Source organism: Struthio camelus, chromosome 20, assembly GCF_040807025.1.
Source record: "Struthio camelus isolate bStrCam1 chromosome 20, bStrCam1.hap1, whole genome shotgun sequence".
Taxonomy (NCBI): domain Eukaryota; kingdom Metazoa; phylum Chordata; class Aves; order Struthioniformes; family Struthionidae; genus Struthio; species Struthio camelus.
The window spans coordinates 1,566,531-1,586,188 of NC_090961.1; the positions used below are offsets into that span (position 1 = coordinate 1,566,531).

The 19,658-nt window shown below is 39.3% G+C and overlaps 2 protein-coding genes across 16 annotated transcripts in view; one reads left to right on the top strand and one right to left on the bottom strand.

The window, feature by feature from the left end:
• PSMB7 (proteasome 20S subunit beta 7) overlaps positions 1–11,697 on the top strand; it is a 30,290-nt gene extending 18,593 nt beyond the window's left edge. The window contains exons 7-8 of the mRNA XM_068914440.1: positions 9,141–9,292; positions 11,462–11,697. Coding sequence (XP_068770541.1) covers positions 9,141–9,292; positions 11,462–11,573 — 264 coding nt within the window. The 3' untranslated portion in view covers positions 11,574–11,697. The remainder of the gene's footprint in view (positions 1–9,140; positions 9,293–11,461) is intronic.
• Positions 11,698–12,825: 1,128 nt separating this feature from the next.
• NEK6 (NIMA related kinase 6) overlaps positions 12,826–19,658 on the bottom strand; it is an 81,506-nt gene continuing 74,673 nt past the window's right edge. For 14 of the 15 annotated variants that reach the window (XM_068914438.1, XM_068914436.1, XM_068914430.1 and 11 more), the window contains exon 10: positions 12,826–15,025. In XM_068914438.1, the coding sequence (XP_068770539.1) occupies positions 14,915–15,025 (111 nt within the window). In that variant the 3' untranslated portion in view covers positions 12,826–14,914. Of the gene's footprint in view, positions 15,026–15,261; positions 15,402–19,658 lie in introns of those variants that run through there. The other variant, XM_068914439.1, reaches the window with a different exon arrangement.

The window sequence follows — 19,658 nt, forward strand, 5'->3', positions numbered from 1 at the left end:
GAAAATAAAGGTTTATCGTACTGTTTCTTATTTTTAGATTAAAATTATACGTTAATGAAGTTTCCGCTTGACACTTTAGACAGTTAGTACTATTTTCATCTTCTTCCATAGTTTTGCCCCTTGGATTGAATTTCCATTGCAGAACTAATGTTAAACAGGAAATATGAAGTCGATTAAAAATGTTCTGTGCCACTTTATAGCTAGATATGCTCTGAAATGCCTAAGATTACTGGAGAAGTGTTTTGAGCTGTGCTTTTTGAATATATCAAAGCACAACTTCTGTGGAGAAATCGGGTGGCAAAATGCCAACCATACCTATCGGGGTTACCAGTGATGCCCCATAACACTTTCTTCTAGTTTTCTGTTTACAAATTATCTCAAGATAATTAATTATGCCCTAGTTTAAATTGGGCCTTGCTGCATGGCAAAAGAGCAACAATTTCTTCACCTTTGCAAAAGTAAGACTTAAACTTTGTACATACTGATATAATTAAGCTAGTCACAAGCAGGGCTCAATGTTAGAGATCATTTTAGTGCACAAGGTAGGCGTAGGACAGGTAATTATTTGTGATGCATTTCTCAGGAGCAGGTGTTCCAGTTTAAGTTGTTTCAGTTTGTATATTTCCCATAACTGCAGAACACAGGGAAAACAAACTGGAAAATATTTCAGGTGGCACGAAGGTGAGTGCCGCTCCTGCAGCGAGGACTCTGAAGGCAGGGTGCAGTTTCGGTGAGCAGAGCACTGAGCTGCAGCAAGGTGAGGAGCTGAATCTGCTGAGGCTGTGAGGGGAGGCTCCCTTCATGTGAAGGTTTATGGAGCATTTCGGTGTATTTAAGAAGAAAAAAATTGCCAGAGAGCCAAAGACTTTTTTTTTCCCCCCCCCGAAATAAAATGTTGACCTTCATTTCCACCCCCCCTGTCCTTTCTTCAGAGCTCAAGTAATAGTGGTATGAACATAATTTGCTTTATTTGAAGCCAGACATGTTATTGCTGGATATTCATCTTTGGTTGTACGGTAGTGGTATATAGATATTTTCTTTTAGATATTTTTTAGAGATTGTCTTTTTTTCCATGATTTGCATTTCTTGCTACTCCCTAATAGCTGAAATTCAGTATGTCACTGTAAGGTAATGCAGCTTTAACAAAAAATTAAGGCTATCACACTGACAAAGAAGAGCTTTCAGCATGGCAGAATTTACGGCTCTTTTATTGTTGAGCACGTTCGTTTTATTCTGAGAATCAGATCTCTAAAACCCATGAACTCTTATCTAGACACAAGTAGTGATGGATTATATGTATTTTTATATTAATTCTAAGTATGGAAATAGTATTAAAAAATCCTGCAATTGTGAGAGGAACTTGTTATTTAAGTCTGTACCGCTGGAACTATGTATTGTACTAGTCTTCGTGTAAGTAATGAAATATAGGAACTAATGTTATTGAGTAGTAGCTCCGAATCATGTAAGGTTTTTTTTGCCTTAGCAGGTAATTTGGCATAAATTGTTAATGTAAATTCGGGTTAGTGGGGAAGACATTATTTTACTAAAAAAGATAAACTGCTGATTAATTCAGTATAGAACTCAATTACAAATTGAAAGTGTCTCTGCGGGACGCCAGTACCCTAAAGACAGCAGATGTTGAATTGATACTCCAGCATATTTCACACTGGTATGAAATATTAACATGGTTTATTATACTTGTGTGGTGCACAATATTAGAAAGGGGGAGGTGGTGGTGATGAGTCTGGGCTTGCAGGCGTATATTCCAATGGAACATGAAAATTCTGTAATCACTGAGAATAATTAGAGACAGAGGTGTATTTTATTTGAAAAGTTCTTAGGAGAAAGCAGTTGAAAAATAAATATTTACTTACGTTATCCACAACAAAACTTGCAGCAAATGCAGTGCAGAAGTATTTGATCTATTAATGAATGAATGTAGATACATTTGTGTAAAAACTCAAATTGCTGGGTTTTTGTAAGACTGCTGAGCCAGTGATATGCTGAGAATTCTTTTTGCATAATTTCCAGCCTATGCCATATTTGTGTGTAGTTTGGCTAGGAAGTAGCAATCTTCATTTCCTGTATTGTTTGTATATAATAGGCAACATAGTAACACCTGATGTGTTCATAATCCAGGGATTTAAGCAAGTTTAGTTTGTTCATTTTAAACGTACTGCAATCAGTGATGGTGGCACAGATGGATACTCTGCGTTTGAGAAAGTACTAAGTGATGAAAGGAAGTCATACAGTGGCGCAAGGAAATAGGAATGTGTGCAACTTGAGCAGGCTTGTGGGTTTTTTGTTTGTTTGTTCTTTTTTTAAGAGTCCTACTTTAAAAGCTAGACAGATGTTAAGTAAACTTACCTTACAGAAAAAGTCATTCCAAACAGAAGGTATGATTTGCAGCATTTGAACAGGATGTATTCTGGAGAGAAAATCCTAATCCTATTTAATAGGCTTTGAGTCCTTGACACTGTTTGTTATGCAAATACTGAGTCATTCACTTGCCTTCCTGCAAGTGAATGAAAGTAATATTTCAGAATTTGGGGTGTTTCAGTTCCTTGTTAAATAAGGCTGTGGAAAAAGAACTGGAAAATAACATGATACACTTTATCTTGATTTAAAATAACTTGAGCTGCTTCACACATACAGTATTAGAGTCATTATTTCATTTTTTTTCCTCTCACATTTGCTTTAGAAACTACTACATTTCTGCTTATCTTCGTTTTTAGCATCTGTTCAGTAAAAATAAACAAACCTATGTATGCTATTTGAAGGCATATTTTTCTTTAGATTTAAGGGTTTTTTTTTTTTTTCCTTCGGAACATAACAATTCTAAAATAATGAATGGTTGAAATTCAGCAGAATGGAGACACCATCTTCATCCCTATCACGGGGCACAGTTCTTTGTATGATGAATTCACCTGGGTGAATTAGGGAAGGGGAGGAGTCTAGAGTTTAATTTTAATGTAATTGCAGGGAACGTTCCCAGATGAGAGGCACCAAATTTTACAGTCACACAAACCGTTTTGTCCTGGGTATCTTCGGATATTTTAATTTTTTTCCATCACTTGCTGGCAATATTCTGATAATTTCTCCCTTTATGCACTGGGAAACTGACGTTTGCTCCCAGGACACATTTTTATGTTTTACTGCTATGTGTCTCCTAGATGCTGCTAATCTTACAGATCCTGATTTTTCTGAACCCCTTTACCTTTGGTGTGATCATAGTTCTAATTGTTCCACTTGTAACTTCTATCTTGTAAACAGTTCTTATGCTGTGCTCCTCTGGCGTGTCAGTTTAATCCTGTCTTTGATTTGGAATCCTGATCCTACACATTCATTGCGTATCTGTTTTATAGCCCATCTTGCGTTGTTTGGACTTAACATTCTCTTTAGCCTAAACTTCTTTTGTGACTTCTTAGAGCACAGACAAAAGATGGTGGAGGAAGAAAGGGGTGTGTTTGTGTGTCCGGGGGGGGGGAGAGGGAATGCTAGAAAAAGTGTTATTAACTCCCCACCATGAATCCCAGGTAATTTCAAAATAAGAATTCCTAAAAGATTGACCACTTTCAAATGTCAGCCTCAAAAGGTAGCCAAAGTCAGGTTCACTTTCACTAAATGGAGTCTTTGAACCTTCCCTTACAAGAAAAAAAAAAACCAAAGTACTTTCCTTCTTTGTTATCTCTTTTTGGGCTTAACCAGCAGGGCTTTAGCGCTGATTCCAGTTACATATTGATTTTCAACGCAATTTCTCCAACAGACAGACATAGCCACCCTTTTTCATGTTGTAGTCTGCTGATGACTCTTCCAAAGTCTAATTATGTTTCTGCAGGGGCTTATGCCCTTCAAGAGATATCACTTTCCTAGCACCAAATTCCCAATACTTCTTTATAGGTTTTTTTTTTAACCCTGTCCTGCCAGAAGCTTCTGATTTCTTCCCCTTTCCTTCCATTCCCCCCAGCTTGTGGATTCTCAGTTGAAGTAGGGTGGGCTTTTTACACTACAGAATTTGAACAAGTTTCATTCTACTGTAAAAGGATCAACTGTGGGGGGTGTGTGTGTGTATATATATGTATAAAAACAAACAATTTCTGGAGAGGAAAAAAACACCCTTTGACATTCACAGTGTACTAACCTTTCAAATTCTTGATAAGACTTGTTAAAGCATTCTACTATATATCAAATATCAGACAGGATACTGGTGGCCTGTAGAAGGCATTAATTTTACTTCAAACATTACTGAAAAACTGTAGAAAGTTTTTTTTTTTTCTTCTTTTTTAATAGAAAAACATCTCCAGTTTAACTTGTGAAATTATGTGAATGGCAAGGAAATAATACTCACAACATTGTTGCAGCTGCTCTCTGTACTTAAGCAGGCATACTGATACATTTGTTTAAAAGCTATTACAAAGATGGTATTAATATGAGGTAGAAATATCCACATGTTCTCTAGAAGACTTTTTTTTTTATTACTTCGGTAGCACTTGAAATCTGGAAATTGCTTAAGTGAGAAGAGAAACTCGATTCAAGCCATATACAAGAATAATGTGGAAAAGTTCCTTATTGGTGCTGTTTGTGACTTGCACCATAGCAGATGTAGAGAGGTAATCTATCAGTTCTTGAGTGTCTACAAAATGCAACTCTCCAGATAACAGGTTTAAAGTAAAGATTTAATACAGTCTCTATCTACTATGATGTTGCAGTGACAGTTTAAAACTCATTCTCTAAATCTCAGCAGACTTTATAGCTAGCAGTGGGCCCATATAAAGCTTAATGGCATTACAACACATAAATCATCTTTTAAAGATGCTACCAGTAGCTCCAATATTAAATGCAGACAATTGTCTGTGTTATAAATAATTTATCAAACACTGTTTCAGATTAGCCTTCCATGCTGAGTTATTTATTTTAACCTTTACTGTAGTATTCCTAAGACGCATTTTGAAAGATCCATTACTGGTCAGTTTAATGAACTTGGGGGTCTGTTTTTTTCCCCTTCAAGCACTACGGTACATCTGTGGTGACCATTACATGGCTGATCTGGACCTCTTTGTGCCTTTTACAAGTGCTGCCCATTTGTCATGTAGTGGTAAATGGAGTTGCACATTGGAGTCCTGGGACACATTGTGTGATGTAGTGATGGAGACAAACAGATAGCTCTATAAAGTGCTGCTTGTCACAACTGACTTGTATTACAGTACATCACTCTTGCTGTAATCTCATTTAAGAAGTAGTGTGGACCCGAGAGAATGATATTCCCAGTTAGCTTGGTCTTTGCAACCATAAAGTAGGAAGTGCTCCTTTTATGTACTCTGAACTTTTAGGGTTTTTTTTTTTTTATTTTAAGATTAATTATTACAGTGACTCATTCATGCCCCTATAGTTAAGACTGTGTCAGCACTTTCATTATAACCTCCTATTTTCTGATCGTAAAACAGCAGTTCTTGCTAGAACTTTGTATGCAGGATCTCTATCAAGGAACAGTTTCTCTCATGGCCGTTCTGGTCATCTTTCTAAATTATGAAAAGGGGATAGGAAGTGAACACAGCACTGTATCAGGGTTCTCTATAATTAAAATTATTTCAGGTTCATGAACTAGGCTGCATTATATCAGAGGAAAGAGCTGAGATTATGTTTTAGACCTTTCTCAGTGTAGTAGATGCCTCAATGTGGCTATAACTGAGCTCTATGGACTGTAGTGGCTATTTAAAAATATTTTGATAGGGATAGATTAATAGAAAGAGTACATTTTAATATACTGAAGTGTTTAACTCAAAACAACAGGTGATTCTGCAAGACTTACATTGTTCTAAAAATTTGGAAAAATTAAAAAGGGGGGAAAAAAGAAAACCCACACATCTGCCTTTGCCTAAGCAGTGTTTTTCTTAAACAGCACACAATAGCTTAAACCTATTTCTGTTACTACTTAATTTTAAAACATATCTACATGTAGTTTTTCATTTGCTTCAGTATGTTTACTTTTGCTGTAGTTGCTATACGTATAGCTATATAAAATATCCTTAGCACGCAGTGAATCAGCTTAGAGAAATTAGTCTTGTATTCACTGAATAAGGAAATATTTTCTTATGAGTTATACTACCAAAACCAGTGATTTAACAAGCAGAAATTATTTTTTTCCATCTGTTTTGTTCATGTCAGCTCAGTTTTAAAAAAAGTAATTTCATGTTTATTGACTTTTTAAAAGATTAAATTCTCATAAAACTGGGAGTGAAATAAGAACCCACGCTATTTCTAAAGTTTACTAAACAAACAAACAAAACCAAACCTCTCCTGGTCCATGTTGTAATTAAGCTGTTTGAATATGAATACTGTTATTACTAAATTCTTTTATAGCGGGCCATTGGAGAATTCAAAATATGCAGTGGGAGCAGACATGATTGTAGCTGAGCTAATTTTGGGCGCCTCTTCAGCTCCACTTGTACACCGGGGCGTGTGCAGCTGCTGTCTGCATCAGAAGACAGTCTAGGAGTCGGCTATGTCTCTCAGCATCATTGTGTTCATGGGGCAGGACATAGGCAGAGAGATGCGGAGGGCTTTAAATGAAGCAAGTAAAAAAGCTGCATTTGTCAAAATCTGCACTGAATATTTGCTGTTTTGTTCGTGATACCTAAAGACAGAAGATTATTTAAATGTGTGAAACATCAGAAAAGCAATGAAGAGAGGAAACAGAATGGGAAACAATTCAGTTACTCGTTGTGTCTTGGAACTGCCTGTTAAGCAGCTGGTAACATTGGGCTAGCTATGCAGTAGCTGCTGTAAGTATGTGTTGAGGCTAAAACTTTTGAGTCAGAATTTCTCCGTATTCATCGACTCATTTTAGTCTTATTCTTTTATTATTAGAACAGGTATGTGCTGTTTATAGTTGTAAAATAAGTTCCTTATACACGATGGAAAAAAATTAAGCTGGTTTGGTGTGTGGTGGGGGGAGAGGGGTAGTATTAATGTGCTTGTGTGTGTAATTTTTCAGCAGCCTTTTCAGTTTGTGTGTGCGAGTACACACACGCATGCGCACGCGCGCGCACGCATGCGCACGCACGCGCGTGCACGCGCGCGCGCGCACACACACACACACACAAAATATATAGACGAGCATGCTTTCTGACTGACACTTTTGCCAGGCAACCAGAACACTTAGCACTTGCTCCATTAAAGTTTCTGTGGAACTTACACTGCCAGACACGTCCCCTATTAGCAAGTACTGCAATGCAATATATATAGTGGAACCAGTGGGGAAAGAGGACCTCCCATGCACACTATGAATTCTAGGCAATTTTTTGGCAGGCCAGGTCCAGTCTAGTCCCAGGGTTGTCAAACCATGTTAAATACACTCCTGGAGCACATCTTTGTTCAGTTTCCTCCAAAAGCAATCCAGCTCATGTTTTCAGCCCGCTCTGCCGTGTGAACCAACGGGCAGTAAGCAGAGCCAAGGCGATGTTTTAAAAGCTTGCTTGGGTGTAGGTAGAAGAGCAGTTTAGTTCAGCTATCAAGTGACTGATAGCCTCCCTTCCAGCATACTGAGAGGCGTAGGTAGATACTGACAACAAAGGAACCTGTACCCGGTTTTTGCAAGATTTAAAATAGTACTGCACCAGGTCAAATTAGTTGTCCAGAACATAAAAAGGTTGTTTTGCAACATTTCTTTATGCTCAGTAGTATCTTCAGTTACAGTGTAAAACTAAGGCTCTACTGGCCTTACCAAGTTATTTGTATTATCGCTGGCTCTGATCTGTGACTTTTAGTAAAGCTGTCGTTTAAATAGAAACAAACCCTCTTAGGGAGCTGTAGAGGGAGCCAATGCAACTCTAATAGCCTTTACGAGAAAAGGGAAGTTTATCAAGTGCATCAGAATTTCTGAGGCCTGTTACATCAATGCCATTTTTATACATATATGTGTGTGTGTCTATATATATATATATATAAAAATATATATATATAACATAGGGAATGAAGAGGATTACAGATATGTTGTAATATATCATTTTAATAGAGAGTTTTGATTTTGAAATGTTTCCTTGTAGAAGACTTTTCTGAATGTTAATTATGCAAGTGTTAATATAGATCAGAAACTACTGCGTTGTTTCATAAAGCTATTTAGACAGCTTCTAAATAGTCCAAAAAACCCCCAAAACTCTGAGCTATGTGCAGCATGCAGTTCCGTAGCTGCATATTTGCCCTTTTTTTTTTAGTATAAAAACCTGTAAGAAACTGTGTTCTCAGATTACATTCGTATAGGATTTTGTTAGCTGTATTACAGTTTAGAAATAATGTGCAGCATATGCTTTTGAAATATATATAAATGCAGCATACATTAAGTGGACTATGTTAAATATATTATGCTTTAGTTATCTGTGGAATTTCAGACATGTACAGCAAAAAAATGGACTGGAGCATATTTCCCATTAATCCAAAATGGAAGAAAATGCATTTTTTTGTTAGATTGCAAGAAGTTAACTAAAAATTATAGGATTTTTTGACAAAGGTACCTCGTTCTGCAAGTATGCAGCTGCTTTCTTTAAATTCTCTGCACTTGCGTTCTACACTGGAATTAAAAATATTAGCCAACTACTATTCGGGTACAGAGCCAGGCTCCCCTACAGCAGTTTAGATGAGCAGAATAAATTTTGCAAACCATGCTGCCTATGTTACAAAAATCATACAAACCATTTTGGTACTACAGAGGATGATTAAATATTCCCCACCTAGGGAAGGCTTGTAACTAAACTAGTATGGATCTTTAATTTGTCTGCAACAGTTACACAGAGGGCACTACAGGGAACGTGCATTGTACACGTGCATGAAAGCCTGGAAAAATATCATAAAGTTTTTCTTTCATTGATTAAGACAGACAGAAATCTTAATTTTGCTTCCTTGACAATCTTTACCAAGTCTCTCGGGGGACGGGGACACATGAACAGGTTAAAAGGCTTGCCTTTTAGATAGCGCCACTGTTCAGTAGACTGATGGTCATGCTCCACAGTACTTTGGTGATAAAAAAAAGGCACTGTTATCTCAATTTATCATTTGAGAGCTCACAGCTTCCACTGTCACATGGACAAACATTTCTGTGAAATGCCAACACTTGTGCAATGACAGCTTTTTTTCTCTTTTTCCAGGAAGAGGAAGCCAAACAGCTTGTGAAAGAGGCCATTGCAGCTGGCATATACAATGATCTGGGCTCTGGCAGTAACATAGATCTCTGTGTTATAAGCAAGAACAAGTTGGATTTCCTCCGTCCATATGATGTGGCCAACAAAAAAGGGGAAAGGTTGGTATCTCTGAAGCTGTGCATTATCCATGCTTTTCTTAACACTACCTGTCTTCCATGATTTATTGTACTGAATTTTTTCCAGAGTATTCTCTACATACGTTTCAAAAAGCTTTAAGACAGCCATTGTCAAAAACCTCTCAATGTAGTTTATAGCTACTAGAGGATAGTCTTTAAATCTGTATTTAATATATTAGAATTTCAGCTAATCAAAAAAAAAAAAAAAAAGTGGCTGCAGCCGCATAGTGAGGTTGCTAGTGGCATTTACAGATATGTGGAAGAAATGCTTACCTGCCACTTCTTTACCAAGCTGGGAGACTGCTTCGAGTTTCAGGAAGTTTGAGAGGGTCATCAAGTTTAACATTTGTGACTAAGCAGATAGATACTTGTTTTTCTGCTATTGCATAGCAATGCAGTCCTGTTTTGCTATGCTTTTGCTGAAATGTGTGTGTGGTGTTGGAAAGACTAGTGGTGTCGCCATACTCTTTGCAGTTCTGCCTAAATTTAGCATGGCAATGTGGAAAAGGGAGTAGCTGGCAGCACAGCCTGTCATTAGCCATTATATAAGAACTTGCTGTCAGGACAAAAAAAAAAAAAAAACACAACAAAAAACCCCCACCACTAACAACAAAAATCTTTCTAGAGATCTTTTCTAGCCAGTAACACCTAATATAAGACTGCTAAGACACCATAGTCACTGTTTTGATCATCACAGTTCTCATACAAATAAAAATTGTCCCGCTATCTACTGTAACTTGTTGAAAAGATAGTTTATAGTTAATAGCTAAATTTGGCAGTAGCAAGATTTTTAGTCAGATTAAAGTTGATGCCCATTTTGTGTATAAAAACAAAAAATTTTGCAAGTTGTGAGAGTTCATGCTTTTCCAGTGTGGCAGCCCTCTCCTACTAGTTCTCCTGTGTCGAAACTTGTGCTGTTTGTTTTCCAGGTCTCATTTGGCAAGCTACATCAGAAGGACAGATTTCTGTACACTCTCCCCCCTTTTACAGTTCTCAGTGTTCAGTTCCTCAAAGCACATGGGAAGGCTGCACAGCATGTTAAAACTTCAGCATTTTGTAACACTTGGAAATCCTTCACGAAGGCAACATTATGCTGCCACTTTGTGTCCTTAGGACAGTCATTTTGAATCTCCTAAATGTAGTGTCACAAATAGTTAACTACAAAATTTATTGGGAACAAGGTTATGTTTACGTATGTATAATATGATCTTGTAATACTGAGAATATTCAGGACACAAGGTGATGAAATTCTAACCTTAAAATCTTACTCACTTCAGAAGAGCTGACAATTATTCTTCTGCACACTCAGACATGTTGCTTGGTGAACTGCATTGCCTAATCAGTGAATCACAGCCCCTAAGGCAGTCACAGAATTTTGCAATATGTACTTTTATGTTATGTGTAACAAGTTGTGCAACTCTTCAGTCCACTGTCAAAATAGTAGAGTTTAAAGGAATTACTTTTTTCTCCCCCTTCTTTTTAAGGCAGATACTATTGCCAAAGCCAAAATGAACAGCCTTGCGCCAGTTAAGGATCCTTTGGACTTCTTGCCCTACAACTGCCTATGCGTGAAACTTAACTCTGAGCAGACGCCTTTATAGATGGTCAGCCAGGAGAGCGTGTTCATTATGCAGTTCAAGTGAGACTGCATTCCGCTGCGTAAATGGGAGAACAGCAAAAAAAAGTGCCATTTTTACAGTCAGCTGTAGCAAGAGTTCAGAAGCATGGCTTGATGGCAGACATTTTGTTTTAAATGTTAGCTTAGTATTTCTGTGTTAAAATTAGGTAAAACATTGATAAAAATTACTCTGGAGCCGCAAAGTGTGCTCTTTGAGCAAGGCCACACAACAAGAATGTTGTATGCTCTTATGACCTCTCACTTATTTCTATCAAGTTGCCTTTCAAGTCACATGGTAACCTTTTTTTTTTTTTAAAAAGACAATATGCTTCCTAAAATACCTGTTTATTTAAAACTTCAGTTTATTACAATCAGTTTAGACTTTACACTAAGCACAGTTTCTTTACTCGCTTTGGCCTTGCATAAGAAACTCCCACATCAGGGAAAGTTATTAGAGCTAGAATAAATTTTAAATGTGACTTTTCCTGGGTATTATCATCTTCCACATTAACTTTCACCTATTTCTTTAACAGGTTTGGTAGATACAAGTGTGAAAAAGGAACTACTGCTGTTCTCACTGAAAACGTAGCACTCCTGGAACTTGAGGTGGTAGATGAAACTGTACAAACCATGGACACTTCCTGAACTACTCTGTGCAGTGCTTATGTTACTAGAGACCAGTCTTAGCTATGTTTCAGTTTTAGAAGCCTTCCTCCATGAAGAAAAACATGCAACTGATGTAAAATAAAGAGGGTTCTTACCAGTCTAATTAATGTTTTCAATGATACTGCTTTTTTTCCCCCTGCTTTTCCATTCTCTCTGCTGAAAAAGCGAGGCTTATGCAGAACTGAACTGCTGTTTTTAGTGCTGTGGGCCATGAAAGTAAGGTGTACTTTACCCAAAAGAGCTGTATTATCACATATAGAGAGTTGGGCTCTTGGAGTGGATACCAGGCATCAGTTACTTCTTACTGCCTCTGCAGGGCTTCAGACAAAACCACTAAGTACAACAGCTGCTTTTTGACTTCAACTCAGGAAAAAAAAAAAAATGTATATATATAGTAGTAAGGGTAAAACTTTTCTGGTTAAGCCCAATTTCTGTCTGTTTTTAATATAGCATAATGGTCTTTTCTTGATTATGCCTACCAGATCAAAAAACTTGGTATGAAAATAGTGAGCACTGATTTTGACCTAAAGCAGACTACTGACTTACAGTATTGCAGAGCAGAAATAGTGGTATCAGGACATGTTTATATTCTTTTTCCTGTTTTCTGTAGTGACAAGATACTGAGCAGATCCAGCCACCACCGCAGTACAGATATTTTCATTTCTAAATTACCTAACTGAAGACAGTACAAGTCAAAGTCCAGTTGTCTTGTTAGTGGTCTCTCTTTTTCTACACGTTTCCACTTAACCTTTTGAAAAAAAAGCTAAGTTTTCAGAGCCTGTATTATTTGAGCTAAACTGATTTCAGACTGTTCCATGTTGTGCCACTTAGCCACCCTCCAACCCCCCCCCCCCAAAAAATGCTAGCTTAACAAACATTCACCTGCAATTTTTTTTTTTCTTCTTTTACTGAAAAGGGAAGGCATATCATCTACAGTCAGCTTCAAAAGGTTAATTGATATTAGTCTCTAGTCTTAGCACCTGCAACAAAACAAACATCCAGGAAAAATAACTTTAGACAGGCCACACTTTGGAGGGTGAAGTCTCATAAATAGGTTCCCTCAAGACAACTGACAGTTTATATAGTCCTTTTGCCAGAAGCAGAGCTTGCTGTAAAGCATTAACATCTCATAATAGCTGTTTGTTAGAAATATTTTCATATTTACACATAGTGTTTTCAGTGATTATTTTAAACAATTTTTTTTTTTCCTTAATACTGGACTCACTCATACTTTTTTCTTAACAAAGGTGTTTATTTTGTAAATCATTGTTTTATTTATCTAAAAATGCACAATTGCAAAAAAAAAAAAAAAAATTACCTTTTGAAATACATTTACTTAAAAGCACTAATAAATCTTATATAGCAAGAAAGTGACCAGACTTCTCAAGATAGTCAAGTAAGTTGAGCTTCCCTGAAAGCCAAAGATCCTATTCTATGTTACACCAACTGAGGCGCAGCACAACCATCCCTGTGAATGTGTAGCTGCCACCACGGCTTAAAGGAAAGCTGCAGTGTAAAAATGACGCTCTTCGGTCTTAACGCTAACAACTGCTAAAGAAAGAAGCTGACCATAAATTACACATGTTAGCATGGGACTGTTGGAAGCAAGTTGGTGCCTCTCCTCCGTTCTCATGCGGATTTGAATTTCCTGAACCTCTCATGAGAGAGCAGCAGGCTCAACGTTCTGCTGAGAAGACTCACCAAAACGACACCTTGCATTAATGAGACCAACATTATTCACAGCAATTAATAGCTTTACTTTGCTACCTTATATAAATATTTTAAAATTTGATTAAAAGTAGTTGACGATGGCACTGCAGTTTTCCTTTAAGTAGCGAAAATTAGGTTTAAAAAGAAATCCACTAAAAGCATATATATGTATTTAACCTGCTAACCCTAATCTTATTTCAAAAAAATTAAGAATTGGATGCTTTTTTAAAAGAAAAAACAGGCACAGGCTGCATTTTAACTGTCACACACAAATTGCATTTTGGCATTAGCCACTGTCACGCATGGAAGCGGCGCTGTAATGGTACAGGCTTATTTCCCCCAGATGTTGTCCTCAGGAACATCAGGTGCAGCACCGTTCCTCCAAACAGGCAAATGAAATGGAAACACTTGAACGTGAATCCAGGTATTGTTTCTAAAGCAGTGAATATTTTTCATTGACAGTAATGAAACAAATCATTGATTCAATGAATGGATTTGTTGGCTGAAAAATTTTCATGTAGTTAAAGAAGATGACTCCTTCAAATCAGGTTGCGCGTTTATAAAAATTCACATTCTATAAATTAGCTTTCACAGTTAAATAGATAGGGGCTGATCCTTATGCAGAATTAGATACACAAAGCATTTTACTTATTTCTTTTTTAAATGTTTCAAAAAGTTTAAAACACTGCTTTGCTTATATTTTTCCTATCAGTACCTAAAGTACCACTGAATTTGATAAAAGTATCTTCCCCAAAATACAGTTGGCTTAGAATAACACTGATTTTTAATAAGAACTCTTAGCCTAAAAAAAGATTCATACCAAATGGGAAAATAAGTTTAAAGAGAAGTTAGTTACCTGCAGAAGCAATGCTTGTTTGGTTGGTTCCCCACCCCCCCACCGGTATATGCTTAACTCATCTTATTGGCTAGAGCCAAATTAACAAATAAATGCATCAGCAAAGTATTCACTCTAAATTTTCAGTTTAGGAAAAAAAAAAAAAAAAAAGAAATCTTGAAACAAATGTGTTTCCCCTGCCCCAACACCCTTCCCAGTTCCTAAATCTGAAGAGGAGGGAATTAATAAAAACACATAACTGGATGCTTTAAAAGATGATATGAAGTAAAAACTGAATTTGCTATTAACCATTTGCAGAAGAGGCAAAGTAGCAGTTATACAAATTACACAAAAATCTATGGCAATTCTTACATTATTATAAAGTGATTTCACTGAAGGAATTATTTCAATATTTCACATTACAGTTAAGATAGAAGGGGTGCGTCAAATGCTCTGAGACACCCTTGTTAATATAATCTATCCTAGATTACACACGACAGTTTTAAGAAAGGACCCTTAAATGATCTACATCTGTAACATGTTATTGGCTTAAAAAAAAAAAAAAATCACTTGCAATACCTCACAGAATCTTCACTTTAAAGCATGACCACCTTGTAAGAGTCCTTGTCAAATAACCTGCAGAAATAATGGAGCATCTTGCTATGAGTGCTCAACCCTCTCACTTGTGTGACTAGGCACCAGTCGGTTTCATCTGAGAAAAAAAATTCAAGTAAGACTAAGCTGTGCTGGCTTTCTGAGAGTATTTGCAGATGGTTCAAGTGCTGGAGGTCCAAACATGCATTTGTTTTGCTATTTGGTGCACGTAACCAATGTCAGGTCTTTGATCTGGATCAGGGTATATGCACATGCTGACCAGTTCCCGTAGCTGAAAGACAGGAAAACAGGCATTCAAATATAAATGGATCAACTTAGGTCTTCCCGGAAAAAGATACAGAGCAGTTTGTCCGACCACTGGAGTCCAGGACAGGAGTTAGGAACCTTTTACTCAGGCATTCACGGGCAGACTGTGCACACATTCACTTGTGCACACATTCACTTGCCCTCCCCATGAAAGGACCAAGGAGAACCTTTTACCTTAGCACTGGAGCTTTTAATCTTCTACGTAACAGAGTGGATTTTACATAAAGTCTTTATAACGTGCTGTTCAGTATGTACCTACGTGTATCCCCTGCTCAGAGGCTTTGGGTGGCTCTACAGAGAACGCAGCAGCCTGGCTGATCTGTTACTCCTGACGCTGACTGCTGTAAGATATATATATATATATTTTAAATCTTCTTTCCTGGGAGATTTTTATTTTACCTTAGAGAATCAGAGCAGAGACATCTCAGATAACTAGCAGCTTGCTGAGGGAAACAAGTAGTTAGTAAGAGCGTGACGAGTAAGACAGACAGGGTCACAGGCAGGCCTAAGGGCAACGCCGGTGCAGGGGGCTCCAGTTTGGGGTGGGGTAGGGAAGCAGCACTGGGCGGTGGGACAGAGGAATCGGGATGTGGGTGGGAAGAGGGAAAAACAAGCTCAACACCAGCGATTTGACTGAGCTGACAGATGATGAAGGACTCGGAGGAAAAGGAGAAAGTATAAAATGAGGTGTTTCAAAACGTGTCCTGAACAGAACTCTCCTGTACAATAATTGTCCTCCACTTCCCACGTCAAATGCTTTGTAACGAGCCAGTTCAATGTTTGTAACGTAAAGTCTGAACAGCACTTCTGCATCTTAAGACACAGGATGCCAGAACGTAGCTGTATGAAACAGCAGCATTTCCTAGAAGACCTCTGTGAAGAGAGAGACTGGTCATTGATTATGTTTAATAAGTAACATGCAGAAGGGCTGAAGTCTCCCCACCTCCCAACCGTCTTTATTGTGCACATGAAAGATTGTAGCTTTTAATTATACAGACACCGAAAGCTGCTCCTATCCCTGAGGCATGGGGAGAAACAGCCTTGAGCCTCTGATCTTCTCACATCCTCCCAGTAGCCACGGTGCCAATTATTTTAATGGTAATTAAAAGCATGACCACATAAGCTATAAGCACATAGCTTCAGCTGCATAACTGAATATACCCAAGTGAAGCTTTCAGTCCCGAAGGGGGCAAGGCCCTACGCCCCGCGGTGCTGCTGGGCCTGAAGCACGTTTCAGCGGGGATGTTGCAGGGACGTACACAGCTGAGCAGCAGACAAGCAGACAGGGCCGAGGCACAGGCACACGTGCAAGCAAAAAGGACAGCGTAACGCAGTTCATACCTAACCACCTTGCATATCGCTGTGTAACGTACACACTGACAGCAACACAGACCCACTGCCCGGCTCTCTGCAGAGCAACCTGAACTCCGCAGCCCCTCTGCCTCTGCTCCCTGCCGAGGCGGCTGCGAGGTGAGCCAGGGTGCGGGCACGCGTGTGCGCACGTCTGCGTGTAATCCTGTGGTAGCTAACGAGACCTCAAAGATTTAACATGTACCTGAGCCCTGATCAGACAGCCTGCACCACAAAACAGACACATGTGAATGAATTAAAACACTACTGAAGATCTGAGCAAAATCTGCACCACCAGTACAACTTACCCAACCAGTAGCTTTGTTTCCATGTAGGTTAAAGCACTTAAACACAGTCTGGGCAGTTTTGTCCTCGGTCAATGACCATCACAACACAGAGGTTTCACCACCACCATCTCCATGGAACTGATGATGGACCAGGCCTCGATAAGCCCCGCAAACGGGCGTTGGCAATTTACTAACAAAGTTTTCCAGAGATAGAAAACTAATCCCAGCTAGAGTCCCAGCTACTCTTCCTGCTACAAGAAACAAGCCAGCTGGCCATGAGATTTGGACTGTTTAGCCATAAAAGGCTACAGAGGAAGAGGGGCATCACTTAAAGGGAACACCGTTATAGCAGGCATTCTTCAATAAATGCTCTCGTTCGTCTAAAACAGTGCTGCGAGTGAAACATTCACGTGATTAGCAATCAGCCTGCGGCCTAACACATCAGCGCAGCCAAAACTTGGCTTTGAGACAGTACTACTGAGGTGAAGGAAAGACATGCTGATGGCTCTGGAGCATGGCTGAAAACTGTTCAGTAGCATGCCTGGCCTAATGCTCACTCCTGCATGGAGTGGGCATGGGTGGGAGGAAGGCTCTGCTGCTTTCCCCCATCCCTCACAAACCAGCGGCAGTGACAGTATTAGACTGATTTATAGAATCTGCCCTCTCAATCTAAAATGGAGACATTTCCTCTCGAAGGAAGACGTACACACCCAGACAGGGGACACCCAATCGCCCACTGCTCTCAGGAAGAACAAATTCCTTTTTATGCACCTTGATGCTGCAGATGCTCCATATTTCCAAGTCTTTCAGGAAAAAAAAAAGTCCTGGTGGCCTGCCTGCGTGTTTTACCTAGCTCGGCTGGTGGAAAACACCAACACGCCTTCCCTTTAGCAATTCACTCCAAAAACATCTGAAAATTTCATCTTTAAAAGTATGTACTACAACAAATAGCGTTCATAGTGGAGTCATGTCCTAATATTAACAAAATTAGGCCCTTCGCAGTTTCATATAACAAGCAGCAGCTAATACAGTGAGATAAGCTACAGCCAAAGGCGCAGCCCTCCTCCAACTTTGTCAAGCATTCTGTTAATAGTGTATGAACACCATCTGGAGTCTCTGGGACCTGGTGCCTTTGAGCTTTAAACCATCCTTCTCACCCTGGATTGTATCACTGCACTACACACACTCTTTAGCACTGCCAGAGGGAAGCAAACAGACAGTAATTGTAAAGACAGGAAACACATCTGTCAACTTACACTAATTCTTGCTGCCAGCAGGCATATCTTGAAATGCATGCTACAATAGCATGGCAAACGTGAATGTGCCTACCCTGGACTCGCTGCTAAGGCAGCTTTGGGGGGAAAAAAAAAATCCACTTTTCTAGAACAGTTCCCAAATAATTTTTTTGCATGAGTTACTTAGCAAGAAGCCAAACCTAAACTGTGTCTATATATTTATTTTTAATGAGCACAATGCCCTTTGCAGTCAAGATCCTGCCATCTTTACGTCAATATGAACAGTCTTATATGGCTAAGAAATTGCAACTGTCCATTGTCAGAGGAGAATTGGGAGCAAACCAGCCACTTCACACAGGCTGCATAAGAACTTAGGACAGGAAGGTAACAAGAACAGATGCTCTCTACAGAGAGAGAAAGTGTCCGTGTCCACATCCTCCTCCCGAACGCAACAGCCAGCTGACTGCATGCTACAACCTTATCCAATACTACTGCACAGACAGTTTACACTGTTTTTTATGGAAGTGTTGTAAGCAGAAGAGCTTTCAGAACGGGCCTGATGCAAAACTCTTCAACAGTCACACTGGGAAGGTAGCAACCCGTGAGGACACGCGCTGGTGTCATTTTCAGCAGCCTTGCTGGGATGGTTTCTCTCTCCAGTGCTGTACACTGCTTTTCCACTACAGAAACTCATTGTTAATGCAACCTGTGTAAGAGACAAAGCGTACTTCGATGACACTGTATTTGAAGCAGCCAGTGTGTCTATGGACACGGTCAGACCTTTGTACTAAAACTGGTCTTTATCCCTGCAGCTGAGTGACTCGGTCTTTCAAGCAAAGACTGTGGTGGCTCAGAGGACAGTACCACACCAGCCCCAGGGAGACCACAGTCATGGTTTAAATTCATGAGCGAAACACCTCAAAGTGCAGGTGAACCCCTTAGCAGCCTTCCCCGAGCGATACTCGCCTTAGTGCGGCTGACTCAAACCCACGCTGTGGGCAAAACCGACCTTCACAAGTTTAGTGTTCTTACCCTTCCTTTAAGGGCCATTAAAATTAAGGGAGTTATTTATGTCCAGTCCAGAGAAAAGCAATCCTGCATCCAACCTACCCAGAGTTTCTCCCAGAGCACAGGCCAGCTCCCAAGAAACGTGGCCCGTAGTGGAGCTAACTCCTGCTGCCTGCTTCTGCTGAGTGACATTCCTCAACGTCTCGTAGGCAGATCCACGTGCCGCAGTACCTTTCCCCCATAAGCTAAATGTCTACAGTTCAGTGTATTTACAAGTTAACTGGTTGCCAGTGAGAGCGCTTCCTGGTCAACTTATTTTTTCCATTTGCTTTTTTCAGAAAAGCTGGCAGTCTGAGTACCAAAAAGATGGAGACTAGATCACATTTTCAAGATGCAGAAAATATCTCCAGTCTTCTTCCTCTGCTCCCCCCCCCTTTTTTTTTTTTCCACTAGTATCTCTACTTTTTGTCCTATCCTCTCACAGAAAAATCCACATTCCCCACTTGGCTTTATGCACATTGCAATCCCAAGACAGACAGATCTGTGTACAGATATATGTCCATTTCTTTCATACAACTGCCACAATAAAACCCAGCAGCATAAGACGTACAGAGCACTGGCACAGTCCCTCTTACGGTGGAAAAAACAGATTGTCTGCTAACAGCTAGGTATTATACTTTCTCTGTATCCCATCTCTTGTTCCTCAGAACTCTGCTGT